This window comes from Volvox carteri, assembly GCF_000143455.1.
Source record: "Volvox carteri f. nagariensis unplaced genomic scaffold VOLCAscaffold_11, whole genome shotgun sequence".
NCBI lineage: Eukaryota > Viridiplantae > Chlorophyta > Chlorophyceae > Chlamydomonadales > Volvocaceae > Volvox > Volvox carteri.
Genome location: NW_003307554.1, coordinates 247315 through 274496, shown reverse-complemented (window position 1 = coordinate 274496; position 27182 = coordinate 247315). Strand labels below are relative to the sequence as shown.

General features: G+C 55.9%; 5 protein-coding genes across 5 annotated transcripts in view; 3 read left to right on the top strand and 2 right to left on the bottom strand.

Annotated features, from left to right (window-relative positions):
• Positions 1 to 3113: 3113 nt before the first annotated feature.
• On the bottom strand, positions 3114 to 8851 carry VOLCADRAFT_89014 (uncharacterized protein; the record flags this gene model as incomplete). Its single annotated transcript, XM_002948621.1, has 9 exons — positions 3114 to 3467; positions 3980 to 4345; positions 5141 to 5216; positions 5595 to 5743; positions 6319 to 6526; positions 6980 to 7209; positions 7550 to 7871; positions 8083 to 8304; positions 8784 to 8851. The coding sequence occupies 9 exons, from the start codon at positions 8849 to 8851 to the stop codon at positions 3114 to 3116; spliced, it is 1995 nt and encodes a 664-aa protein (XP_002948667.1).
• A 1305-nt stretch (positions 8852 to 10156) lies between these two features.
• On the top strand, positions 10157 to 13912 carry VOLCADRAFT_80309 (uncharacterized protein). Its single transcript, XM_002948741.1, has 9 exons — positions 10157 to 10301; positions 10374 to 10483; positions 10600 to 10719; positions 11145 to 11248; positions 11532 to 11602; positions 12096 to 12159; positions 12365 to 12552; positions 13088 to 13213; positions 13478 to 13912. Exons 1-9 carry the CDS (start codon positions 10207 to 10209, stop codon positions 13587 to 13589), a joined length of 990 nt encoding a protein of 329 aa, XP_002948787.1. The 5' UTR covers positions 10157 to 10206; the 3' UTR covers positions 13590 to 13912.
• A 345-nt stretch (positions 13913 to 14257) lies between these two features.
• Positions 14258 to 19725, bottom strand: VOLCADRAFT_103999 (uncharacterized protein; the record flags this gene model as incomplete). Its single annotated transcript, XM_002948620.1, has 10 exons — positions 14258 to 15880; positions 16277 to 16341; positions 16961 to 17063; positions 17314 to 17402; positions 17923 to 17961; positions 18071 to 18082; positions 18278 to 18394; positions 18794 to 18891; positions 18972 to 19297; positions 19511 to 19725. 10 exons carry the CDS (start codon positions 19723 to 19725, stop codon positions 15163 to 15165), a joined length of 1782 nt encoding a protein of 593 aa, XP_002948666.1. The 3' UTR covers positions 14258 to 15162.
• A 1051-nt stretch (positions 19726 to 20776) lies between these two features.
• VOLCADRAFT_89011 (uncharacterized protein) lies at positions 20777 to 24071 on the top strand (the record flags this gene model as incomplete). The annotated part of the gene is made up of 5 exons (XM_002948740.1): positions 20777 to 21028; positions 21530 to 21991; positions 22519 to 22833; positions 23083 to 23196; positions 23481 to 24071. The coding sequence occupies 5 exons, from the start codon at positions 20777 to 20779 to the stop codon at positions 24069 to 24071; spliced, it is 1734 nt and encodes a 577-aa protein (XP_002948786.1).
• A 2552-nt stretch (positions 24072 to 26623) lies between these two features.
• Positions 26624 to 27182, top strand: part of VOLCADRAFT_89010 (uncharacterized protein) — a gene marked incomplete at both ends in the record, with an annotated part of 1689 nt that continues 1130 nt past the window's right edge. Inside the window, 2 exons of the mRNA XM_002948739.1 lie at positions 26624 to 26672; positions 27071 to 27117. Coding sequence (XP_002948785.1) covers positions 26624 to 26672; positions 27071 to 27117 — 96 coding nt within the window. The remainder of the gene's footprint in view (positions 26673 to 27070; positions 27118 to 27182) is intronic.

Below are 27182 nucleotides of genomic sequence, written 5' to 3'. Positions count from 1 at the left end.
ATCACACGTGCGCTTCCTTACCTTATTATCGTTATTATTCCCAGTGGTCGCTCACCGGCTCACCTAGCTGCGCGATTACTCAGGCGTCCATTCAGGCGACTATTCAGGACGATTCAAAGCTAAGACATTAAGAGCTTCGGGGAATTCATACGGCCAGGGTATCGAAGGGGGAAGCTATTTTGCACCTGCACTTCTTCATATCTTACGTTGCACCGCTTCTGGGCTTTATCAGCAGGCCCGCCTTCTCTGAAATAAACATCCAAACATCCGCCGCCCAATGCTAGCGTGAGGTGGCTCATGGATGGTGGTGTAACTGTAAGGTCAAAGTGTCCCTTGCTTATACACGCCAAAACATAGTTTAAGCCGATGTTGGACTGCGCGCGAAGGAAAATTTATTACAGCAAGCCGGTCGCAGGATTTCTAACAGGGTTGACCGCATAACCCAGGGATCTAGCCGATATCGAAGCGTGCGGAAACGGAAACCTGCGGAAATAGGTTTCTTCCCGCTTCCCACAGAGAGCCTAAAGTGACGAAAGTGCGAAAAGAGAATCCGCAGTTCCGCGTTTGCAGTACGGCGGAAAGTCAAAAACATATTCCACGCCTACGTTTGCCATATATATACGTGGGTTATACTATAGTGTTTGGCACTACTGGTAAGGCGCGACCATTGCCCCCGGGAGATCCCGGGATTGATACCCATTAAGGTCAAAAGACCTTACGATAGTGAAAGGCATTGCGCCCCTATTTGATGGACGGTGGTGACCTGGGATAAAGTTAACCTGCGAGCCGACCAGGAATGGAGTTGGGCCGCTGTCGACCCGGCAGATTCCGTTGGATGCTGGTGGTGGGTGCGGAACCTGAGCGATCCACTGAGAAGTTGACTAGGGTGACTGGATGAGGGTGCCCCAAAATGCCGGGGAAGGCAGGGTTTCGCAGGGTAGCTGCCACGGGCGAAGATACACCCCCCTGTTTCACACATCATACGTGCGTTTACTTCACTACTGAATCTACTTTAGGGTAAATGTCTACGATCACTGCCCCCGACCTTGGGGCTGACGAAGTTCTAGAGATCGACTGTGTTTCAGCTCAAAGAAGGTGGAAGGTCCGCTACCAACGTTTGGAAACATGTTGATCGAGGACCTTATGACAAGAGCAAGAACTGCTCTGCAACCTGCAAACAACATCGGAGTGACCCGATCGGAGCGTCCCAATGCAATCCGTCAACATCAAGCACTACGGGGGAGGTCTACGATAAGGGTGCTCTGGCCTAGGGGATTGGGGGTCGAAGAGAGGCGGAATGCTTGCAGATCCCACGAGACTGGAGCGCGTTTGAGATTGTCCATATTATCGCAACACTGCCAAGAGCTAAAAACAGCTTTATATAGCCAATTTACAGTTTTCGCAAGTTTCCGCAGGGTTTCCGCAAAGGGGTTCCCGAATACGAAATGTTTCCGCAGACCTGGTCAAGTTTCGGCTAGATCCCTAGGCTTATTATTAGCTTGTTCTGTGCTCCCGATTACCGGACGGGGTTAACCCGTCTAAGCTATATTACTTTGTCCAGTCAAATTACTGGACGAGAGTGGCCTGTGCAAGTTATATACTATAGCCTGAGGTCGTTAGTCAAGCGGAGTCCTCCGCATATGCCTGGTTAGCCTGGCGGATCCCCAGTGTAAGCCAGGTTAGCCTGGCAGGGTGGTCAAGATTAGGCTGGTGAGGTGCCCTGTCAAAACTTGTCCCGATTGCAGATACCCTGCGTGATCGAGGTCAACATTGAAGGTTTGTTTAGGTTGTTTGGTAGGTAATACAATACACTGTAGACTTCTCCTTAAAGGTCCCGAATACTCGTTACGCGGTAATGGGCCCGCACCCGACCTTCCAGAACCTCGAGCTGCAGTGAACAATTACGCTGACCTGAGCCATTTAACGGCAGCTCTACCCTATATCCTATCCATTAAAAACACTTTACGATAACCCATTGCCTAAGCGCAGCAATTTTGCCGCGGCTGGTCAGCTCCTTCATGCTTGTTGCCTATTACTCAACTTCCGTGTGTGGAAAAGGTCTTACACAACCAAGGTTATACACAGCCAATTTCAGGACCACAGGGGCATTAAGCCTAGTTGATAGTGTGGAGCACAAGCAAGCTGCGCACTATTGATACGTCTCTCGTAAACAACCCGTAAGCTGCTGCAAACATGAACTATAAGGAAGATTGCGCCTGGGGCATAGAAATTGGGCTATGCTTGTAGGAGGTGATCGGCAGTACGGCAGAGCTCACACTTTTGGAAATCGGAGACCTCCAGACCTCCAGAAAGAAAACTAGCCACAGCAAAAAGGTGGCCTTCAGCCATAACTGTTATATACACGTTTCGCGCCCTCGGATGCCAATGTCCCCCTCGTTTTTGACTCGATGGGCTAGGGCATTCAGGGAATAGACATGCAGCTCACCCTCGACTACTCCGCAGTCACAAGGCCTGCAGGTACCCGCAGCACACATGCGGCCATTACGCGCGTAGTTAACTTCCAGCTCCCAACGACCTAAATATGAAACGCGTGAGCACCTGGTGCAATGGCCTAAGCGGCACAGCCCCGGTGGTGGCGAGCCACCCCAGCCGCGCTCCCTTACTATGGGAGATGCCCTCATCCAGTTCAGACACCGGCATGCGCCTTCACAACCCATCCGGTGACTCCGGTGGGAAAGCTCCCCCCGCGGGTCGACTCCGGGGTGCTGGCACACTCCACCTCGCATCGAGCCGCGTAGAGAACTCGTTCAGAATATATACACACACATATATAGATAGATAGATGTATAGAGATTGGTTTGGTCTCCACCTCCTGTACAGCATAACATGTATCAGAAAACCGCAATACCAGAAAAGCTCGGGGTATTTAACAGTTCTCCAAAACGTTTGTTGTGTCTCTGGGATTATGAATGGCTGCGCTATATGCACGAAGATGCGCCGTCGCCGCCGCCACCCCACGCACCGTGCCTGTTGATGCTGCTAATAATACTGCCAATACCTCCCACGACACTCATGCGCCATCGCTGTAGTGGATGACAACTGGGAAAGGGTTACGGTGGAGGTGGGAGGAAGGATTGACATCGGGCTGTTCTTCAGTTCTTGTCCGCGTGCACGTGGTCTTGGAAGATAAACATCTTAGACACGGTCTCCGCTGCCGCCGCCAGCCCGCCAGCCACCGCCCACAGCGCCGCCGAGCCCGCCAGCGCCGCCGCCGGCAGTGCCCAGGGTACGGCCGCTGGTGCAGCCGCCGCCGCCGCCGCCACCGCCAACACGGCGCTTAGAGCACCACCAGCGACACACATGCCCAACAGACATATCTTCTGTACGGCAGCGGCCGCCGCCACCATCTGCTGCAACTGCTGCAGGCGTTTGCTGCAGGAGGGGCAATGCCGGGTGTGCTGCTCGTAGCGACTGAGCAAATGGCGCCGGCGCTGGGGATCTGGGGCCTGCAGGGGAGGTTGATGGTAGGGGGTGAGGCGGGGCGGGGCAAGCAGTGTGGAAGGCTGCGCGAATGGGGTAAAGGTCGGGTTTATGAAACGATGTATTGCTCGGAGAATACATGGAAGGTCCAACATGAAGTCGGCGTCAGGGCTCGGGGCGGGTTCGAAGGGTGTATCTGGGAAGTGGACTTGTCGGAGACAGAGTACCGGGGAGCCGTGGGAACCAAGGCAAGATGATGTAAGCGGTGATATAAGCGGTACCGTATGTCAAGGACATGTACTTCAGGCCCCGGAAGCTAACCCACATCGAGCAGATGGCGGCCGGATACGGCCCACATGAGCAGTGTAATCGCTTGTGATTGTGTAATGCAATTCCTGTCCTATCATATGCATAACAAATACCTCGTGCCGGTGTACTGCTCTTGAAGTGCATCTGGCAGGCATGTTGATATTATACTGTGTGTGCGGCTTACCCCACAGGCTGCAGATGATCCCCACACTATCCGGTTCACTCTCACCTCTCCAGGCACCTTATCCGCCGCTAGCAGCCCCACTAGGCCGCCCGTCGTCAACGTTTCCGCCGATCCACTGATATCGGTGGCGGCGCCGATGGTTGCCGCTCGGCCCGCCAGCAGCTGCTGCTGTCGAGCCCGGAACGGGGCCCCACCCGCACGCTCCTCAATCCACCGCCGGCCCGCCTGTACGGCAGCGTCCGCCTGAGCTGGCATGTAGTACAGCCGTGACAACAGTGTACTAGCGCTTCTGGCGGCGCCGCCGCCATTGGCGGCTGCGGCTGCCGCGTCCTTGGCGGTGACGACGGGGTCCCCGCCAGGGACCGTGGCGGTGATGGCAGCACGCTCCTCAGCCTCCTGCACCACCTCATCCTGATGCGAGCGGTTCATCAACCGTGCGTGAAGCACGTTGCACACGCATCCACAGGCATCAGCCAGGATATGTGGCCAGGGGTTGCTGCTGCACATCATCTTGGAACATTTGGATTGCTCAGCATCACTCCCAAATCCCCGACAACTGGAGCACATACCTATCCCAGCCAACCTCCTCACGCATGTATGATGTGTGGGACAGGGGGGTCATATCTTCACCCTGCGGCCGCTACCCGGCAGACCCTGCCTTCCCCGGTGTTTCGGGGCACCCTCATCTAGTCGCCCTAGTCAACTTCTCAGTGGATCGCTCAGGTTCCGCACCCACCACCGGCATCCAACGGAATCTGCCGGATCGACGGCGGCTCAACTCCATCCCTGGTCAGCTCGCAGGTCTGCTTTGTCCACCGTCCATCGACTAGGGGCACTTCACCTTCCACCATCGGAAGGATTTTTCGACCTTGACAGGTCTCGATCCCGGAACCTCGGGGGGCATCGGTGCGTGCTCTACCCGTAGTGCTTGACCTGTTGTATGTATGTATGTATGTATGTATGTATGTATGTATGTATGTATGTATGTATGTATGTATGTATGTATGTATGTATGTATGTATGTATGTATGTATGTATGTATGTATGTATGTATGTATGTATGTATGTATGTATGTATGTATGTATGTATGTATGTATGTATGTATTAGATTACACTGTGGGCCGCGAGAGCCGGGGGCCGAAGCCGAAACACAGCGCAAGGGTCGGGAGCACACAGCACAAGTCGGTATGTATGTATGCACTCACCTGTACGCTGAGGAAGACACTGTCACCGTCCAAAATCTCGTGTGTAGACAAATGCGACAGCACCACCGGGTCCCACCTGTGTTGAATACGTGTTTAATACAGCAGATGGATATATGACGCGTTAACGTAGAGGAGGACACTGATACCTTCCGGAGCCTGGGTCCGAGGTCAAAACACAGCGCAAGGGCCGTTGGGTGACCATGATGTGTACGTATGTATCCAAGACTTGTCCACAATTTCAAGAGGCAGCCAGCAGACAGCAGCCCATGCCTCAGGTAATCCCCATGCTCGGGGTAATGAACAGCACAGGCACACTCTCCCTTCAACTACTGGCTGTGATATGGACGGATCCCCGGCAAGTTCCCACAGTGAGAGTGAGTGAGTGTGTGTGTATGTATGTGTACTGCCAGGGGGCCCAGCTCAAGTAAGGCTGGCTTCCGGGGCGCTCACTCACACGTACAGCAGGTACTTGGCGGCCTGTACGACACCCCCAGTTAGCAGCTTCTGTGGTGAGAAGCGAATCGGAATCCGGGAGTAGAAGGAGAAGAAGCGGCTCCGCCCCGGCGCCACCGGGACCGCGAACAGCTCCATGCGTATCTGGAACTGTGAGGAGGGGGGGGTCCCGTGCGGAGTGGGGCGGGAGGGAGGGGAGGAAGGGGGGGAAGAGACGAACCAGGGGCGAGTGAAGCTGCTGCCAAGGAAAGACTGATGGGGCAGGGGGGATGCAGCAGGCGCGTGCGGGTTTATGGCACCATGGGACTTCTAGTGGGTGGGTGGGTGGGTTGAAGGACGAAGGCGACCGCCGCGTGGTCGCCTATGGCCCAGGGGTTATCCATTATGGAGCGATCATTGATTGATATAAGACGGATTCAGTGTCGTGTGAGCAGCTATTAGGAGACGACTGGGCCTGTGTTCTTCAAGTCCGAGGTGCGGGTGGAGTTCGTGGTGTTGTTTATCGCGTTGGCCTCTTGGCTGGGGAGCTGTCGCCTGGCTGTCTGCGTGCTCATGTGTGGGTCACGGAGAACTCCCGGATAGGCAGTGTCGAAAAAGCGCTGCAGCTCTTCCGGTCGCGCAACACGATATCATGCCTCTCCGTGAACGTTCACACACCCACACACCCACAGTTGCCAAAAACTCCCGAACCATGCACACACGCCCCCCCCCACACACACACACACCTGCGGCCCCAAGCGGTAGGTGTACATTACTTGATGTGGCATGTGGACACTGATGGTGGCGTCTGGGGAGATGTTACCCCGGAAGTCAAACTCGAAATCCGGACCATCGGGACGAGCCCATTGGGGTGGTGGTGTGGGTGACTCAGCGCCGGCAGCGGCAGTGGTGACGTCCTGGGATGGCTTCATCGGCATGGCGCCACCTTTGTCCCTGTTTGTCATTGTGTGTCGTGCAAAGCGCCGATGGTAACGACCACGGCGGTGATGACGGCGGCAGAGGATGACTTCAGTTGTACAGCCATTGCTCGTCGCCTTCAATCATATGTACAAGGAAGGCTCAGTGACGAACCACCAACCACCAACCACCAACGCTCGACGTTCAGATGGCACTCGACATACACTCGACGCCCTGCACGTGACGCACGGAACCCGATGCTCGAATGTCGTATGCCAATCGATATTTCGGCATGCGCTGCACTCGACACTCGATGCAGGTTTAACTTTAGGTCGCAGCGCGAAGCGTGTCCGGGGGCCCTGAAACTTGACGCCTCCTACACCTGAAGCACCTTCACTGCCCTTAACCCGATTGGTCACTCGGTCACGCCCCCGTTCCCTCGCAGGGCCCTAGACGTCGGCCGACGACTTCTCTAAAGATACCACCCACCTCGCCAAAGCCGGGCTGTGCCCGTGGTGGCTGAATGGTAAGTGTGAAGGGTCCGTCAGATTCTCCAGTAAAATCTCGTAGCTGTACGGCAGGTCTCGCATAAACCACGAAAAGTTCGTACCACCTGGGTTGTCCCTGCGGCGCAGGTCGTTGCTGACGACGAGTTCGGTAGCGGCCGCTGCAGCCTCCGCGTCAGGCGATGCGTCGGGCCACACCCACAACATGTTGAACTGTAGCGGAAGGATGTTGGTGTGTTGAGACATGTAAAAAAAGGTAATGCGTTTGTGTTTAGGAACGTGTGTCAGGGTTGGTAAGGCAGTCGGACAAGAAGAGCTGTGGTGAAGCTCTGGAGACCGGAAGCACACCGCCGTGTAGCGGAAAGTCTCTGGCACAATAAAAATGAGAATAAATTTGGTTTCGGAGGCGACGGCGGGTGTTGAAAATGCGCGGTGAAAGCGGCGCCGCTTGGGGAATGATGGGAGGTACAAAAGACGCTTTGCTATGCTATGTACGAGTGCGGAGTATGCCGTACTTCCTTATGCATCCGTACATACACACAAACACGCTTACCTCGACTCGGGCGGGGTAGGCTGTGGCACAGGACCGCCTGCTGCTGCACGCCGCCGCCTCTGATGCCGCATCCACCGCCTGCGGAATTCGGCGACAGGCTCCGGAACCATCGAAGCGCCAGCCGTGGTACGCGCAGGACAGCGAGCCGTCCGACTCCACTCGACCCTCCGACAGCGGCGCCAGGCGGTGCGGACAGCGGTCTCGGAACACGCGCCACCTGCCGCCCGCGTCCCTCCACACCACCATCGTGATGCCCAGCAGAGTGACGGGGTTGGGGCGGTCGGGCTTGAGGTAGTCCACGGGGATCAGCGGCCACCAGTGCCTGCGGGAGGGGGCCCGCACGTACAGTGGCCCGAGGGGAGAGGAAGGGTGAGGGCTTGCCGCTTGAGTGTGTTGGAAAAACCGTAGTGCTCATTGCGAGGGGCGTTTATTTTGGGTAGCGAAACGACGGAGGCGGCCCGTGTGTAGTTGTTACCAAGTACACGCACGCTTTCGTTGTCGCACAAGCCTCGTGGCCGTGTGACCCGCCGCACCTGGTCCACACGAAGTCGGGTTTTGGTTGGTTTACTCCGGGTGCAGGTGTGGGTTTGGCGGCCTCAGGAGCCGTCAAAGAGCTGGAAGTGGACGTCATCGTCGCCACTGCTGCGGCGGCCGCCACTGCCCCTGGCGACCTCCCCTCCAGAGAAGGCGTGTTGCCGCTACTGCGGGTGGCAGATCCAGAGCTGCCGCTGAACGACAGGATCCGAGTTGCGAGCCTCGGTTGCAGAGGACGGAGTGATGATGTTGACGGGCGGCAGCAGAGGGGCATCGGAAGTGCCGGTTGGGCGGATCGGGCGCTGCAGCAGGTTCATACGCGAAAAGGGGAGGACAGAAACAGGGCGGTTGGCGCGAAAGGGGTGAAACTGCGACAAGCCATGAAGATGTTCCGGCAAGGATAATGGATAAAATATAGCGATATTACGTAGATCGTGGAGCATCCGGTTCGGAAGGTAGATTTGTGGCTGCCAAGCTGTAAAAGTTGCCTTCAAGGCGACTTGCCAAGTTGTCAAGTAAATGATACGTTCGCGACGTAGCTGAGACATCTTCTTAAGAAATCCCTATTCTTCCCTGTTCACGATGCTAATGGATGGCGTATGAAACGCAAACGGATATAAAATCCTAACCGCTAAGAATCTTATATAATACAGCGATACGTGCCACATCAATAAAAGATAATTGCTGTTTATAGTCTTACCGATGCATTCCTACGCACTTGGTCATACGTGCACGCATATCGCTCCTACCACAAACAGTGATGGGCATTGTTGCGCAGGATCTGCGTTATTGCAGTTGTTATTTTTCGTTGCCCTCTTTGTGATTTTCTATCTCAGCATGAAGCCAATGCTATTTAGGTCGTCGATTACCATGTAGAGCTGACTGCCCCAAAAACACCCTAGACGTACGGCAACCGTGAGCGACGCGGCGATGGTGATTATCAACGCGGCTTGGGCTTTGGGAATTGCGGCCACGACCAGATGGATGATACAAAGTCATGCTCGGAACGCATAATAAAGTATACACTACGAGACGCGTAGACTCAGCCGCAATGAGTAGTGCAAAACGTGGCACGTGGCAAAAGCAGGAGGCCAAAGCTTCTGACCGACAGGCCCCTTGGACAACGAGTTGATATACGGTACCAAAGCCGGATAGAACACCCAGATAAATCCGAATAGTGAATATTGTATCATCTACTGCCCGAGTGTGTGTTGACCATTCACATAAGTCGATATGGGAATGCGGCACATTCGTTAACCCAACCGAAAGACCAAACCAGCGATTGGCAGCAAGCGGCATCAAGAAATTCTTGCCGAGGAAAAGCATTCAAGCATTCCTCACCAGGTCGTGTCTGAAGCAGTGCACAATGCAATTCACCCAATGCTGCAGCTGTCCCATTATCCAACTATATGTTCGCATGCCTACACGTGCAATCCCTAATCACATCCCCACATCCACTCTCACCGTAAGTGCTGACATTTAACTGACATCGGAATTTTCCTGTAGTTGTAGCCGGCTTCAAACGGGGTTATGCAGTGGTGATGGGCTAGATGGGCTTTACAAGCTTTGGAGCGGCCACGGTGGCAGCGGCTCTCCATGCTGTTGGATGTCACGTTACCATAAAAGGCGCTACAGAGCACGGAATTATAATGCACAGCTGTACACCAGGAAGCCGTTCTTGTAACCGTACCGTTAAATCGGTAACCGTACCCTACCCTTACCGTACCGGTACCGCACGCTTCGGATTTCAGACTTCAAGCAAAGGGAATCAATCGCTACGAGCACGTAGGATTTTGAAACATGATATGGAGGGCTTGTCAACAGGGAGGCTGACCATCAGGAAGGCATGGAAGCGTTGCCCTCGTCGCGTATTCGTTGCCTTATGGCTGAAGGAAATCCATGGCAAGACCTCGGTAACTTGTATCTGGAACTTTGGCACGAGTATGACACCGGAGGCGACTCCCTAGCAAAAGCTGCAAAGCTGTTGCTGCCTGTTACGGCGCGCTTGGATCGAGACCGAGTAGGCCCAAGTCCCCAAGCATCTTCTAAAAGCAAGTCGATATGAGTCATATTTTTGTTTTTTTGTGACCCTTTCGCCAGGACTCCCCTGTGCTTTGCACAGCATGGAAGGCCAAGTCCTGCTCCTTATACTCGCATTAGCGGTCACGACAACACCATTATCTATGGCAGTGGAAGATGTAGGACGAGATTTGATAGGGTGAGCGACTGCGGTCAGTCCTTTCATCTTAAAATATGAACCCACTAGTCAACGTACTATCTATCGCCTCAGGTGGCTTGGAGAAACCTACAGGAGCGGAAGAACCGATGTTCCGGACAGCAGGATGGTGGTGCTTTCATGGCAACCACGGGTCTTCCTCTACAAGGGCATCCTCACGCAGGGTGTGTGCTTCTGCCGGGCTTGCCATAATTTAGAATGCATAGTTGAATGCTTTTCCAAGTACACATTGATAACTGCGACTACTTGATCACGCTTAGCCGTTGCCGTCCACGCACAGAGGAATGCGACTACTTGATCAAGATAGCGCAAGGCCGCCTTGAACGGTCTGGCGTGTCAGACGCTACAACAGGAGAGGGAGGGGTCTCAGACATCCGAACGTCGTCCGGAATGTTCTACAGTAAGGACGTGCACGTATTGGGGTCTTGGGACGCATGGGTATTGGGACGCGCGGGTATTGGGACGCGCGTGGGGTCGCGGCAAGTCAAGCTGGACAAACAGCTTCAACAACAAGCCTAACCGCGCTGTAATTGCAAGGTCGAACGGCTCCTAGCTTTCCCCAGACAGTACATCCAGAATCAGCTTTGTCCAACCCGTAAATAAAGAGTAAGACACGCGTCCTGAGAAACCTACCGGGCAGCACGGCAGTAACCCGCAAACAGAAATTTCGAAGGCATACAGCAAACCTGAACCCAACATCAAGCCGCCGAACCTATATAACCGCCATCACCCCCCTCCCTCCCTCCCTGCCTCACCCCTCCCCGAACCATGAAAACCCCAACGCGCCTTCCCAACTCCCACTTGCCCAATACGCGCGCAACACAGCGCGAGGCGAGAACGATGTTGTAAAGCGGATTGAGACCCGTCTGGCCATGTGGACCATGTTACCAGTGGAGAATGGCGAGGGAATCCAGGTGCTGAGATATGAGGTGGGTAAGAGGGGGAGGGGCAGGAGGGACGGGGGGGTGGGGGTTGGGGGGCTGAAGGTAGCGACAAGGGAAAGGGGGGACGAATGGCGTGTATGTGTGTCTGGGGGGGAGTGAGGGGGGCGGGGGAAGAAGCAGCCTGGGGGCCCCGAATGGAGGTTTCTTTTTCAGGGTCGCGTGCAGGTGACGAGCGGGGCATTTCTGTTAACTTATCGCCTTTTCGTTGCCTGGTGCCTTCACCCCCCCCCCCGCCCTGTTTCCTCCCCCGTCCCTCCCCAACCCGCAGAAAACACAAAAGTACGACCCGCACCACGACTACTTCTCTTTCGAGGGCCGAGACGCGAACGGAGGCAACCGGTGCGCGATCGCCGGGCGGGTGTGGGTGCAGGGGGGCAGGGCGTGGGGGGTTACAGTGGGGGGTTACAGTGGAGGCGGGGAATAATACTGGAGAGGATGTGTAGGCTACGTATGTATGTGTTTATATGTCACAGAACACTGATGTTCCGTAGAGAAAGATGGAGGAGGAGACCTGGACGTGGGTGGTGGTGGTGGTGGGAATCCAGGAGGCTGGTTGGGTAGGGCGGGTTTTGCATCCAAATTCTCTCTCTCTCACACACACACACACACACGCGCGCGCGCGCCAGCGTACCACCCGCTAGCAATTCCCCAAGGGGTTATTCCGCTGAGGACAGCAAAAATGGCATGCTGGCGTCACCGTTCCCCCTCTACCATTCTTGCCCTGGCAGCAGCTTCACTCGTTCGTGGTTCGTCTTTCCCCCCTCTACCCCCTATTCCCTCTACCTCCCTTTACCCTCTACCCCCTTCTACCCCCTCTACCTCCATCCCCCAGTATGGCCACAGTGCTCATGTACCTGGCCACTCCCGAGGAGGGCGGAGAGACGGTGTTCCCCAAGGTGAGGGTTTGGGGGGGGTGCACTTTCCTCCACCAATCGGTAATCCTTTGCGTCGTGTGTATATATATGTCACAATAATTCTAATGAAATTCCTTTGTTTGTGTAAGGACTAGAACAGTAGGAATAGTATTCCCACCTCACCTCACCTCATCTCCGCTTCCTCTCCCCCCGTTCTGTCCAACCCGGCGGGTCACCTCGCGCGCAGATTCCGGTGCCTGCCGGTCAGACCCGGGCCAACTTTTCCGAGTGCGGGATGAAGGGCCTGGCGGTGAAGCCGGTGAAGGGGGATGCGGTGCTGTTCTGGTCCATCAGGCCTGATGGCCGGTTCGAACCCGGCTCACTTCACGGCAGCTGCCCCGTCATTCGGGGAGTCAAGTGGAGTGCCACAAAGTGGTGAGGCAGGGAGGGAGGGAGGGGATGGGGGGCGGGAGGCAGGGAGGGAGGGAGGGAGGGGGGAAAGGGGGGAAGGAGCTCCTCGCCGCCACTTGTTGAGGCAGGGGCTGGGACAGGGGCAGTCAGGCCCAGTCAGGCAAATGGGCTGAGGGAAGGGGTTCTTAAAACGGAGTCCCTAATGCGCCCACCGATGAATTGAAGCGCAGTGCTGGGGAGTAGCCGCTGACGTGCTGTGCTGTGATCTGGTTGTGATGAGAACTTGACCTCCTAGCTCCAGCTCCAGCACCAAGCCGCGAAGGCATCCCGCCAGCGACCACCACATGCAGGCACACAACACGCCGTGGCTTAGATCATTAATATACACACACACGCCCCGCGGGCCCGCCTGCGGCTGTTCCTTCCCCCTTTCCCCTTCCCCCTCCTTCAGTTCTGCTTCTTGTAAACTCTTTCCTTGGCAGCAGCTTCACTCGTTCGTGGTTCGTCTTTCCCCTTCCCCCTGTATGTATGTATGTATGTGTTCCCCGCCACACATCAGGATTCACGTGGGCCCCTACTCCATGGGCGCGGAGAAGGCGGTGGAGGTAACTCGGGTCATCTACGCGCCGCCTCCGCCCCCCGCGGTGCCGGGCTGTATCAACACCCATAAACTGTGCGACCATTGGTAAGCCCTTAGGCTTCTCTCTACATGTATGTATGTATGTACGTATTATGTATGTATGTATGCATGTGTGCGCGCGCGGGGAGTGTTCAAGAGGTTCATTCTCTGTCCCCATGCGGGTCGAGGTCCGGTGTTCCAATCTCAACTTGGATACCTTCCCCCATTCCACATGAGATAGTGTCCTGCTTGTGTCCAGTACGGCAACAAATGTTGTAGTGCCGTACGCCTGTACGGTGAACTTGTCCATTGGCTGCCTTCAACCCCCAGGGCGGAGTCTGGGGAGTGCGAATCCAACCCTGGCTACATGGTGGGGCAGCTGGGGTCCCCGGGCGCCTGCAACCTGGCCTGCAATCGATGTGACCTTATAGCCCAGCACTAACAGAAAGAAATCAGGGCCCGTGCCAGGGGGGAGGGCAGGAGAGGAAGGGGTCGATGGATTTGTTTCCCGTTCTTCTAATGCGATTGCGATTTTCCCCAGACGCGATGAGCAACTGCTCATTCTAAGAAAAGCAGGATGGGATAATTTTTTGTGTGTGGCATCATACTATTAATTTTTATTTCTCAGGACTTATTATTCTTCCGGTTACCAATCGGGCACCGGGGATTTTGGGTAGGGACCGGAAAACATGTGCGGCGGTTTGTGTGTGTTGGAATGTAGTAGTATCCACCATCACCGCACAGTAATCAGAGGGGCTCAGTAAATCAGGGGGAAGATTCAATGGGTGTTGTTGTCGTGGCGACACGTTGGATGAGAGTTTTCACTGGAGCACAGGGGGGATTGTATCCCTCCGTACCCTCCCCTCCCCATAGCCCTTCAGGATACTTCCTCAGACGGCCCCCTTGCGCCGTATCCCTCAGGTTTAAATGACTAGTAGCTCCGCGTGCAGTCTTTTTGAGTTGACCAGGTCCGTCGTTCACCTAGACAGAGGTTTTTTGTTCACCAGGCTTGTTTCTTAGGACTGCCGCGCTCCCAGAGGTCCACCGTTGCACTAATGACTGCGGGACTATTCGTCTGTTCTATGGAAAACGTTCCGTCAAATAAAGTTTGAGCCGGAGATTTTTCAGAGTCCCTAACGCAATCCATTTCACAACATGATGACACCAGACCGGAAAGTTGCCTCGAAAATCGGATCTAACGCATCCTAGGGTTTTTAAATCCCTAAAACCCACTACTCTAACGCATCACGTCAGCCAGCACCCCTTCCCCCTCGCAGCTCTGCACGGCCCAGCTCTCCGCTCCCTCAACCGCTCCTTGCGACTCGATTGCAACATAAAGCGCTGCTTGAACGATGGATTGCTTGGCCTCAAACAGCTCCTCAAGGGCCTTCTGAGGCCTGCGTCCGTGCGTGCTTGTCAACAGCTCTGCAACGGGTGTCCGGCCCGTAAACCCAGCAGGCACCGAGAACCTTATCCCCGTCCGCACAACCACCACTACCAGAAACCAAGGCATGGAATCATGCGCTCAACGCACCTAGGGCAAACGCATACTCAGTCTCTCTGTTTGCAAACCTACACCCACACACGCACACCCATACCGGGGCACTACACAAGCACCTCACCACCTAACAAGTGCAGCTACATCTCCCCCTTCCACACCGCACCACCATTCACACCTTCCCCCAAACCCCCGGGCATCCGCCGGGGAGAGGTGCATCCCAAATGGAAAAAAACCGGCACGTATCAATGTAGCCATGATGCCACGTTTGGTTTGGAGCGTGTGACCTTTAGCCCCGGGGAACCAAAGGGTAAACCAAAGAAGACGGAAACCTTTGGGATACCGGGCTAGCTAAGAACTATTGATTATCCGGAACCCTAAGCAAGTCTACCCTGAGCACGAACCACCACACCTACATGCTAAAACAGGATGCGCCCTCAAATTAGGACAGCCTGGGAAGAAGCATAACGCTTTTTAATGTGCCGCATTCACTCCAGCCAGAGCCTCCGCTTTGCGCCTACCCCCCAACCCCACCCTCATTACCTCCACCACCACCACCACCACCGCTGCTGCCGCCGCCGCCGCCGCCGTCAGCATTGCCACTACGGCGCAGCGACGACGACGACGGCCGCGGTGGCGGCTGCGGCTCCGTCACGTTGACGCAGTTGAGCGCCCCCAGCACCAGCGGCAAGTTCACATTAAGTCGCGATCTGAGCTGCTGTGTCTGGGCGTAGAGGCTGCTGCGGAAGTGCTGCTGCAGCACATCGTAAAAGTTCTCATCCAGCAACGGCTCACCGGATGCAGATGACGTCGGAACCGCCAAGTACTGCGCGAGTGCACCGCCGCCGGCGTCAGACATCGTTGACGGGGCCGACATCGCGCGAGGCCCGTTAACGCCAAAGCCACCGCCAGCTGGGCTGGAGAGCGCGGGGGATCGGAGCAAACCGTCGCCGACGGCCGCCAGGTCGGCGGCGCCGCTGCCGCCTGCGGCGGCGGCAGAGAGTTTGCCATTGGGTCCTCCGACGAGACTGCTGTTGTGTATGTTGAAGGATGTGGGGGGTTTGTTGTCAGCGGAGGAAGAGATGGGGGCGCCCGTGAACCGGAGGAGCTCGCCAGAGGTATTGTTGTTGTTGCTGTTGTTGTTGTTGTTCAGTTGCTGCTCGAGGAGGATGAGTTGTTTTTGCAAGTAGCGGGGAGGGCTGCGGTCACGCCGCCGCGCGGAGAGACGCTCCAGCCTGGTTTCCGGCGGTGGGGGAGGGGGGGGTTGGGGTAAGAGGGTTGAGTGCGTCATGTGTGAGCGGTCGGGTGGCTGAGGGTTCAGACGACCCACTGTTGGCTGAGCTGGCGAGCGGGTGGCTGAGGGGGTACCTTGTTTCCCTCCCCTCACCCTCCTTTCCTTAAAAAAACACGCAAATACTATTTACGTGTGCCAGCGACATGCAGCACCTGCCGCGTTCCATACTTCTTTCCGTTGGCACTTAAAGCCGGCCCACCAGCTATACACGTGTGTGTGCGTGAGGGGGAGAGGGGTCGGTAGACATACAGCCAACACCCTGATGTGTGGTGAGCTGGTTTGGTGACTCAATGCTGCTGCTCCCACTACATGAACACATACACACACACACACGCACCTGCTCGCTGGGATGCCGTTGGGCAGGGCTCGGGTGGGGGGCCCGGGTTGGCGAGGAGCTCGTCTCTGTGGTGGCGGTGGCGGTGGTGGTGGCGGTGGTGGTGGTGGCGGTGGAAAGGCGGCGGGGAACGGGTGAGAATGAGCTCGCCAAGCCGGGGGGGGGCCCGAGCGGGTTTGGAGCCATGAACCGCATCCGAAGCACAATAGGTAGGGGGTTAGGGCCAGGGGGGTTCAAAAGCTCGAGGGATCGGGGGGTCCTACAGCACGGAATCGCCAAGTATGAGACCAACCGCATGAAAAAACCCTTAAACCCGCCCACAGCCACTCATACACACTCTCACCAGCGGCCGTTGTTCCTGGACGGGAGCTATCCCGGGGCGGATGTACCGCAACTAAGATCCGGATCCAGTCGCAAAGCCGCCGTACGTTCCGTCCGTACAGTTCAGGATCCCAGGATCGTCCAGATGGATTTGAATTTGAATTTATTTGGCGGGGCCCGGCAGCAGAAAAGGGGGAATCAGGGAGGGAAGGTGAGGATGGCTCGCAGCAGGATGAGGACTTGAAATGTGCGCGGGGATGAGGCAGCAGCCCCAGAGGCAGGATCCGGGGGGGAGATGGTCACCCGCACCCAAATTTCTCCCCCGCCACACCACACACACACACACACACACACACCACACCCTACCTGCAGCTCCGGGAGGTTTGTCGCCGCCCCCTTCTTGGTGTACCTCTCGAACAGCAGACCCCCGGTGGTGGGCACACCCCGCAGAGGGGGGCTGCCCGCAAAGCTCACGTCAGGGAGGGCCAAATAGGCGCCATGAGGCGGAGCAGCAGCAGCAGCAGCAGCAGCAGCAGCAGCGGCGCCGCCAGCGGACGCCTGGGTCCCGGAAGCTCCGCCAGCACTTGCACCCGCCGCCGCCGCCGCCGCGACTGCCGCCGCTGCAAACGCAACGTCAAAGCAACCACTTCCGCCGCCGCCGCTTCCACCGCCGCTTCCACCGCCAGGTGCGATTCCCAGACCAAAACTAGGTTCCGTACCGTCGGCTGTGAGTCCACACCTCATTGGGTTGGGGGACGGGGAGCGGCTGGGGGAGTGGGAGCGAGTGCGGGGTGCGGAGGGTCCGCGGCTGGAGACGGGGGAGGCGGTGGAGGGGGAGGGAGAGGAGGAGGGGCTAGGGTGGCGAGGTGGGGCCGAGGCAACGCGGGAGGCGGCGGCGGTGCCCATGGTGTTGATGTTGGTGACGATGTGGTTGCTCGAGGCTGCGAGTTGGGGTATGAAGCGGTTGCGGGGCTGGAGGGGGTGGTCGGGAAGTGATGGGGGCTGCTGCTGCTGCTGCTGTTGATGTTGTTGCTGGGATAGGAGGAAGGTGCCGGTGCCTGCGGTGTGTATTTGTGTACGGAAAATTCAAACGTATGAACCAGAATATACTGCGTGGGTGATTTTAGTAAGGCCCTGGTCGGGTTGTGGCTGACGGAGGGGCAACCCCCCTGGAGTGGTGTGTGTGTGTGTGTGTGTGTGTGTGTGTACGAGTGCAGTTCCCCTCGGGACAAGGATCCACCACGTCCCCAGCCTCCCCTTTCCCCCCCAGTACAATGGCCCCGTGCACCCCCACCCCCCTCCGACTGCACAGCCCCCCCCGGGGCCACCTGCGGGCGCAGCTCTCTGTCCGGGTGGCACCGGGCTCCCTGGAGCGGGTTGGCGGGGCGGGGGGGGCGGGCTCCTGCTGCCGCCCTCAGCCCCCTCAGCCCCCGGACTCGGGGCCCCTGGAGAGGGGGAAACCCCGGGGACCGCTACCCGGGTCATGGCCTGAAGGGGGCCCGGGGACAGCAGGCGGGGGTAGTGGTGGTGTGTTTCGTGGCATTAAAGGGGCTTTTGCATGCCGCGTATGTCCCCTCCTGTCCCCTGCTCCCTTTCCCCTAGGGTGGGACAAACACACGCCACCGGCTGAAGCAGTAGCTGCAGTAGCAGCCCCCTCTTTTAAAGCGGTTCAGACAGCCAGACCTGAATCCTGGCCTCCAGCTCCTGAACCGTACGGAAATGCTCGTCCTGTCGTACTCGAAACTGATCTCGGATTCGCTGGTGCATCTGAAACCGAACCAGGTACGTGTCCACAGGGTCCTGTATGTATGTAAATACGCAGATGTTGAGATAGAGGGGGGGAGAAAGAGGTAAACAGGGGTGTGGGTAATAGTTAAGGAGGAGCAGATGAGTTTGTGTATATGTATGTATGTATGTATGTATGTATGTATGTATGTATGTATGTATGTATGTATGTATGTATGTATGTATGTATGTATGTACATATACACGTACATGTGCATGTACGTGTCGCCTCCCGCACAGCCCCCACACAAACAGTCCTCCCCCGCTCACCCGGGGGACCCCCCAGGGCCCCTCTCTGCGATGTCACAGCCCGCCTCACAGCCCGCCTAGGGGGTCCGCCCATCCGCTTATTTCTCCTCTCACCTACAGGAACCACCGCGTGAAACCCACCCCTACCCCCAACCCCTCACGTACCACAACCGCCCTCCCCCCCTGCTCATCCACGCCTGCCGCACCGCTACCCAGCCCCTCCACGAACCCGCGGCCCCCCCCCCTCCCCCCCCTCCCCCCACCTGCATGTACGAGGTGTGTGATGACATGGCACTGAGATGGTCTGCGAGCTGGCGAGGAAATGTGCACCCTAAACTCCCACCTCCACCTCCACCTCCACTAGTGGTACCTCGGCGGTGTGAGGGACCCGCAGCAACCCCCCCGCCGACACCCCCCCCGGCACCAGGTGACTCAGTCGGAGACCGACGACAACTGCTGCCTACATTGGCGCCGCCGCCGCCGCCGCTCGCTGCAGCCGTTACGGCGGCGGAAGCAGTTGGAGAGAGTGATGTGACGGTTTGACCTCGTACGGCAGGTAGCTCGGAAAATGAGAGCTGTGGAAAGCTGGATTCCGAGTTGACGATGCGAACGGGGCTGAGGTTGTTCCGTCGGGGGTTGGAGGTGGAGGTGGAGGTGGAGGTGGGGTTACTGCGGGGTGCCGGGTCGGGGCTGGAGGGGGAGGTAGAGATGGGGTTGGCGGCAGCGCTGGATGTGGTGCAGGGCTGGGGGGGGGACTGTTGGGGCGCGGGTGGGGGCGCGGGAGCTGGAGGTAAGGGTGAGGAGATGGTGGAGAGGGAGGGGTGCTGTTGGTTGGGGGTGGGGGTAGGCATGGGGGGAGGATGTGCGCGGCGGATGTCGTACACGCGAGTGTCTGTGGCAGGGCGGGCGGCCGGCTTGGCAGTGATGGAGGACCGATGGCCGATGGCGCTCGAGGTGGATGTCACGTTTCGGATGGGGGAGGCGTCCCAGAGTTTCTCGTTGGGCGAGTGGGGATTGGGAGGTGTCCATTCTCGCCTGGCGTCTACCTCAAAAGTGAGGTCTTGCAGGCTCGGCGTAAGCTGCGTTTCGGTGGCCATGGCTTGGAATGGAGGCGGAACAGTCCTGCAGGCGTCAGTGCTAACAATTGATTGGAGTAGCACAGTATCTTTTAAACAATCACGTAGATTCAAGTATTGTAAGAGCGTTGCTTTCTAACGTGTCATCGCAACAATAAGGAAACGATTGTCATCGTTCCGCTGGTCATTCGACAATCGATAGACAGAATTACAGCAAGTCCACATATGTCTTTGTACACTGTACATAGTGGATGTATTCCGGACAAATGACTGGGTTTGCATTAGAAGCAAAGCATCGTCTCCGTACACGGGGATGCCTTCCTCGAACCAGCTTTGGAGCGCTGGTTTCCTGCATATACCTTTCTGGTGGCATATCTTGTGTGCATTTCTTAAAAAGTCCGTCACGTTGTCATGGCATGGGTCTAGTACGAAGTCTTGCTGCATGTAGGAAACCATGTGCCCACAGCTGCATGTGGTGCTTACAAAGGGATATTAGGGCGAGAAATGAATGCATGCAACGATGCTAGGCGGCTGCTTCACCAAAGGAGCCGTGTTACCTGCCCCTCTGTGAACATCCCAGCGGATAGAAGGCTTGAAATCCGGTCGGTTGTCCCCAAGGTGCACTGGCACATTGGTCTTTGTGTAGTGTGTTGCATCTATGCTGCAAACTGCAGTCTTCATATTCCCAGCTTCGTATAATTGATTAATCTCAAGCTGTCAGGCCTGAGCAAAGCAAAGCAGAGCTTTCAGGGTAAAAGCATGTAACCATAAATAATACTTCTGACGACACTGATTGACCTGCACCGATATAAATGACTAGCATGCAAGCTCGGCGAGTTTCGACACAGGTTTTGCCAGGAAAAATATCCAGCTCAAACTTACTCAAGCAAGCGGTTTTGTGGTGAGAGGAAAACCTAGCTCTTGGCTCCTGTGCGAAGCAGCAGTAGTTCTGTGCGGTCTTGGCTACTGCATGCCGTGCAATTGCCACTGGACCTATATATATGGCCAGCTGCACATCCTTCAATCACCTAGCCATCTTAGGTTAACTTACTACGATAGGCAGCCTTCCAAAATGGCGCTAGTATCGTGCTCGCTTTGCCTTACCGTCGCAATCTGCGCGATATCGGCACACATTGCAATTCCAACAGCATTAATCCTTGCAGTCTCATGTATAGTTGGGGCTGTGTTCCTGGGCAGCGTCACTGCCGTCGTCCTTGTCGGAGTCGGCTTTGTGGCAGCCATCTTGTTCGGTTTCGGCACAATTCTCTGGACTATCATCACCAGCATCCTCGCTCCTTACCCTGTCGACAAAGCAGCAGACAAGGTGGGTCATCGGTCTCCATCTAAGGCTTGGTAACAAGATATTGGGTAGTTGGGTTACTGTACGGGCTGGTTAGTCACGCAGTGGCTGCGAACTTATTAAATCATCACCTGGATACCTTAAAGTATTTACTAAAACCATCCAATTGGCCTGATGACATGACAGCAACGCATGCTGGAATGATGATGATGCCTGTTTTTTTCCATGTATTTCCTAACCTTGTTTGCAGCAGACCGTCGCCAGCGTTGAGGGTGACGCAGCTGTAATTGCCGACAACTGCGAGGAGCTGAGCTTCCAGGCGAGTCCATATGATTCGGGTTGGACTCCTTATGAGCAATGAGCAACGCCAGGTGCTTACAAGGAGCCATCCCCGAAGTGCATCCTCTTTAAATCCATTCAACTCCTAGTGCACACCGACGTGTTGAAAGTAACCTGCCGAGAACTCTACGATAGTGTCCACAGCAACTTTTGAATATTGACCATTGCCGTCTCCGTCCCAATCAGGAGGGTGACTGTCTGGACCGGACCGCCGAGCTTTCCTCCTACTTCAGCAGCTCGCAAGATGATGATGCCGAGGCTGGCGCTGACCGACCCACTGACGCCTACGACTACCTTGAGCCGGTCGACACTGAAGACTGCGCAACCCACCTGCATTCGAGCGCCTCCTCAACCTGCCCCAGCTTTACCTGCTCCTTCACCGACCCCGACGAGAAGCGACTTCTTGACTTCCTCTCCAGCTACGCCCCCAGCACCCGCCCCAGCGCTGGCGGCTTTCTCGGCCACAGTCCCCTGAGCTCCCCCTTGAGAAGCACCTCTGCTACTGCTTCTGCTACTTGCACACCTGCTGCGGCTGCTATTGCTATTGCCGTTTCCTCTCCGCGCGCTTCCCAACGGGCTGCGGATGATGTTGGGCAACTGTTGGCCGCTGACGACGACTACTGGAGACCCTCTCCCGGTGCCGCCCAGGTGGGTGCCGCCCAGGTGGGTGCCGCCCAGGTGGGTGCCGCCCAGGTGTTGCGTTGCTCTCGTATCTCTCTGCACACGCATCCGGGTGGTGTGTGCGATTACGCGAGGCGAAGGATTACATTTGCTCTTAACACCCTTACAATCGCACAAATGCTTTTAAACACACGTACGTAAACACACACACACACACACGGGCATATTCGTTATCGACACAGCGACACTGAGGAAGAAACCAATTTATTCGGAGTCTTATTCTTGCATTAGTACCGGTACTGCACAATGGTGATGCAATCGTGGCGTTCTTTGGCGTTAGCAACGCCATCGTCTCCCGCAGCCGCAGCCGCACCTCACCGCAATCCGACAACCATCCGCAAATCCTAACCCCTGAACAGTTTAACAAAACCCCTCGAGGACATTTCCTCGGAAAGTAGTCGTCGAAGGAATGGAATGCCTTTCCGATCCCGTATTATAATATAATAATAACCCGGCGCCACTTTGCCTCACATGACACCCCACCCCACCCGCAGGTCGGCTCCTCGCGCAACTCACCACCCGCCCACACCCACACCCACACCCCCGGCCGTCGTGCCGCTTCCGCTGGCGGCTCCCCCGCAACCAACACCGACCTGGTCGCCGATTTAACTCTTCCCGAGTTCGAGGGCGACGAGCTCGATGTGGATGTGATGGCTAACTGTCAGCTTATAGCCTTGTTAGGCAAGGGCAAATTTGGTGTGGTGGACTTGGTGAGGCTGACCATGCCGGATGGGACGAGCCAACTTGCGGTACGGAAGACGTTACCGCACCGGGACGTACATTCGTACATGTTTTTGAGGGCCATGCAGGTGAGGGCTCCCGAAGGATAGGGGTTGGGAGGAGTGGGGATGGCTGTTTGGTCAACCTCCGTGTTTCGCCACCGTGTACCGCGACACCGCTATATCGACACCGTTACAACACCCAATCTAACCACGATCTCCCATTCCCTAGCCATTTATGTCTAGGCAGCAGCATTTTCATCTACTTCCGTCCATTTTTATCTACTTTTTGTTCGTACCCTAAAACCCCCTCTTTGGTCCCCTCCCTTTCCCTCCCAGTCGGTCGCGAGCAGCCCCTTCACTGTCCACTACCTGGGCAGCTGCGGGTACCTGGCTGACCGGCTGGAGATCTTCACGGACTACGTGGACGGGGGCTCCCTGGAGCAAGAGCTGGTGGGTGTGGAGGGGGGACCCCGGGGTTTCGGGCGGTTGTGCTAGTTTACTAGATGACCGTATGAACAGCAAGAAGGAAGCTGTGCGCGATGGATTGGATGGGTGGGTGCGTGCGGGAGGCGGGGGGCGGGTCAAGCTAGGGATCTGAGTTAGGGCCCTAGGGGACGCGGTGGGGACACGGGTGATCGCTGTGAACAACCGATGTTACCTTCCCCGCATCCCCTCAAACCCCTGATCCTCCGTCCCTTCCCCCCCTTCCCTCCCTTCCCCACTCCACGCGCCAGGACGCTGCTCTCCGGGCCAACCCCACTGACGCACGAGTCGGTCGCCGCGACCTGATACTTCCCTTGGAACGTATTCGGGTCATCACCGCCTCCGTGCTGCTTGCCCTGAGTGAGCTGCACGCTCAGGGCCTGGCGCATCTCGCTCTGGAGGCCCCTCGCCATGTGTTGGTGACCAGCTCCGGTCGGGTGCAGCTGGGCGGGATGAGCAGCGCCGCCCGGCTCGGCTCGCGTAACCACTTTGGTCGCCTGCTCGGTGCCGCTTGCTGTACGGCACCGGAGCTGATGCGCCGTACACGTTCGGGTAAAGCGCCACGCATTGTGGCGGAGTCGGACGTGTATAGCGTGGGCGTGCTGGCGGGGATGTGTGCGTTTGGGTATGGGCAGCAGTGGGAGGCGGGGAACGTAGCGGGGGAAAGTAGGTGGGGTGAGGTGGGTGTGGCTGGGGGTGCCGTACCGGAGTGGGTTTCGGAGGATCTGCGTGCCTTCATTGAGGAGGTGATGGCGGAGGATCCCCGGCAACGGCCTTCCCTGGAGCAGGCTTTGGGCCATCCGTTTTTGCAGGGACTGGAGGAGGACGATGTGCTGCTGTGAGGGGGGTTTCGGGTGGTTTTACAGAGGTTTTGTTAGGTTGGAACTGCCTTTTGCGATCTCGGTGCTGGTGCTGATGATTTTGTTAGTTGATTTATAAGTGGTGACTAGGTTTGGACAAGGCTGTTACCCGATGACTTCTGGGTCTTTCTTTCCCGCCTGGACATATCTGTAATTGTATCCGGCTTGTATAGCGCAACCTACGTGCTACTGCGATTTACTATACCAATATTTTTGTAAAGAAGTGTCAGGTATCGATGTGCACGCGTGTGGTATGTGAAGGTTTTTTGACCTCGCTGCGTCTGTTCAAAAGAGAGTAGGTCGCTCAATATAGTCAGGGCTCGACCCACAGTTGTACATGCGTCAATAATATTGTACCAACGTGACTTTACAGGATGCGTGAGGTTGAGTTCGCCTCCATTATAAACTGTAAAGCTCCGAGATTGTTACGTGCTTTCCAACCAATCACAAAGAAGGCCCTCTCGCCGTCAACAACCAGCCGCAGGAGTCATAGCCCAGAGACAGCACACGCCAGCAAGCTCAAACACTCGGAAACATAATTTCTCGCAACCCCTCCGGTTTCCCATCCAGGCGTGCTGGGAAAGGGGGGAATTTGAGAACGTAGAAACGCATCGCAATTTACTTACAAGCAGGGCGACCACGCATACGTGCAAGCGCATCTGTTCACGCCAAAGAGAAGAGGGCAGCGGAGGCCGTTGCCGCCGCATCCGCCGCCGCGGCGGCTGCTCCGCAAATCACGTTCCCGGCAGATCTTCTCCCCTCTCGCAGTTCCCCCAAGGAAACCCCATTAGTAAAAAACCTTAATTGAACCTTGGACACTAGCACCTGGAAGCACTCGCTTTGGAAGCACTTCCGCCCGGCCATCGCCGCCCTCGTTCGATAGCTGTCAATAATACTAGGAAGATTTGACATGTATTTGGGCCTTATATCAACGGGAGGCGAAAGGATTGTCGGTGATCATATAATGCTTGCAGTTCTGATGGATTATGTTCCGGCTGCCAGGATCACCTGAAAACCTTCGGCCGCGTAGGTCTATGCCGCAAAAGCCGGGAAACGGGGGCAGGCGGAGGCCAGCGCCGCAACGCAGTTTGCTCGGGATGTTGCTTGTGAGTCACAAGTTGTGACACCTTTGATAATGTAGATATAGTTAAAGAGGATTTCCAAAAATATGAAAAATATATTGGCGTGGCGCGACGTCATCTATGACGTGTCACTGAAGGATTTACTCGTATCAGTCAATCAACGGCTCGGCTACCAGACCGCTAGCTCGTGAGGGCGTTATTGAGGACCTTCCCTCTGCGGTCCTTCTGGCTGGGTGGGTGGGGTAGGGGGCCGGGGTACGGGGGTGGGGAAAGGAGGGATGCTTTTGCAAAAGCAGCTGTCGCTTTCGTTCTCGCTGTCGCCGTAACTGGCTCGCTGCTGCTGCTGGGTAACGCAGTCATAACCCTTAATCCAATCCTTGGACACCAACTGGTTACCGGGTGCCTTGTTGCCTTATAAAGGCACATGCTTATTATGTAAGAATTATGGAGAGGCCTTGAACGTCAACAATACCCTGGCATACCGTACACTGTACCGCACCCGCGTGGGTGAAACCTTTTTTCTTCAAAGTTAAAATCTTCGTTCCGTAAAGTGATATCAATTTGTGAAAGGGCATTGACCTGCCGAGGATGTAAGACCGTTTGTGCTCCTTTGTGATGTTGTTGACGCTGAGCCGCATAGGTGCTGCGAAGCCAATGTGTTTGCGCAAACACACGACAAAAACATGGCTATATCACAGCAGGTTATAATGCGAATCGGTGCTGGCCTTTTCAGTGCTTAGCTACAGCCATTGGTCTGACGTGGTTCTGAACAGAAAATCCGCTTAGCATTCTTCCTTGTGCCTACAGGTAAAAATTAAATACGCATACCAATCGTGCATAGGTATGCATATCTTTCAACATTCGTGGCAAATATTGTGGTAGTGGCGCGTGTGGTCCGGTTTTAACCGACTACTTCCTCCGCACACCGACTAGTTTGGGGATGAAATCGGTGGGCGATCGCGGCTCGTTTGCCAGCATTGTTGACCTTATCATTCAGAAACAAGTTGAAAATTAAAACATTCCTTCTTGGCGTCCAATCCCGCACTTATCCCTGTCACAGTCGTCTGATTCTGCTGAGAAGCTACGCAGTGCCGTATGCAAGTAAAGGCGCTCACAAGAAGCAGTAAATTGTATAAGACTTCATGTAATTAATTATATTAGGTTGGGTGCTCCAGGATCGATTTGTTTGCTGAACCATTGCAAGTCCTGGGAGCTACCTTCCTCAGCAAACTCTCATCAACAATTAGTAAGTAATATAGCCCTGATACATACATAAAATATCTTTAAGGCTTTTACAATACGTGTGTGCTTGTTTTTGGTGAAAGGTAGGGCTGTTGCCTTGGGCCTCAGCAAATCGGACCGGCCAACCGCCAAGCGCGGCCAATAAGAGGGGCACTTAAGTTGATGCATCTGAAACATCGAATTCCATAACATACCGAGAGCCTTCGTGCAATGATCCAGCAGCTGGTGCTTTTGCTGTTGGTCTGGGGAACAGCAACAGGTAGGAAGAATGGGCTATTGTTAATGTTTTAAAATTCTTTCCCGAGAATCCTTCTCAATTTCCGACAAAAATATGTTTTTACATTGACTTGAAAGCAGCGCCTGTACATGTCATCGAACGCGCTGCGCGCACACGTATCGGCGAGCATGATAAGACGTGCATATGCAACTCGTTTCGTCCGCGTTTTCTAGCCGTTTCATCACCTGTGTACCTTTTGCATTTGAAGCATTTTCATAAGACTCCTTTAAAGGTGCCTTGCCAAGTTTGCCACGATTTCCTTCGCTCAGCTCAACTCATTTGGGGGCCACCACCTGTTTGTTTGCTTAGCTCTCGTCCGGTCGTTTCGCCTCCTTAGCCCGTGACCCCGCGCTGGACTTTCCGCCTTCCGGCTTTCCTAGGTGTGCATGCTGCTCCCCCCAACCCCCTTATCCGTCTCCTCCGCCAGGTGCCGAGGGCCCGCTACCGCCGTGCGACGCCGAAGAATCACTGCAGTCCTTTCATACTCCAGAT

Bases quoted from the DNA above. Each gene is read 5' to 3' on its own strand.
- VOLCADRAFT_80309 (XM_002948741.1), top strand. From the start codon at position 10,207: ATGGAAGGCCAAGTCCTGCTCCTTATACTCGCATTAGCGGTCACGACA. The intron at 10,720-11,144 runs GTAAGGACGTGC...CGCGCAACACAG, and splicing joins GTCGTCCGGAATGTTCTACA to CGCGAGGCGAGAACGATGTT. The intron at 13,214-13,477 runs GTAAGCCCTTAG...TTCAACCCCCAG, and splicing joins CATAAACTGTGCGACCATTG to GGCGGAGTCTGGGGAGTGCG.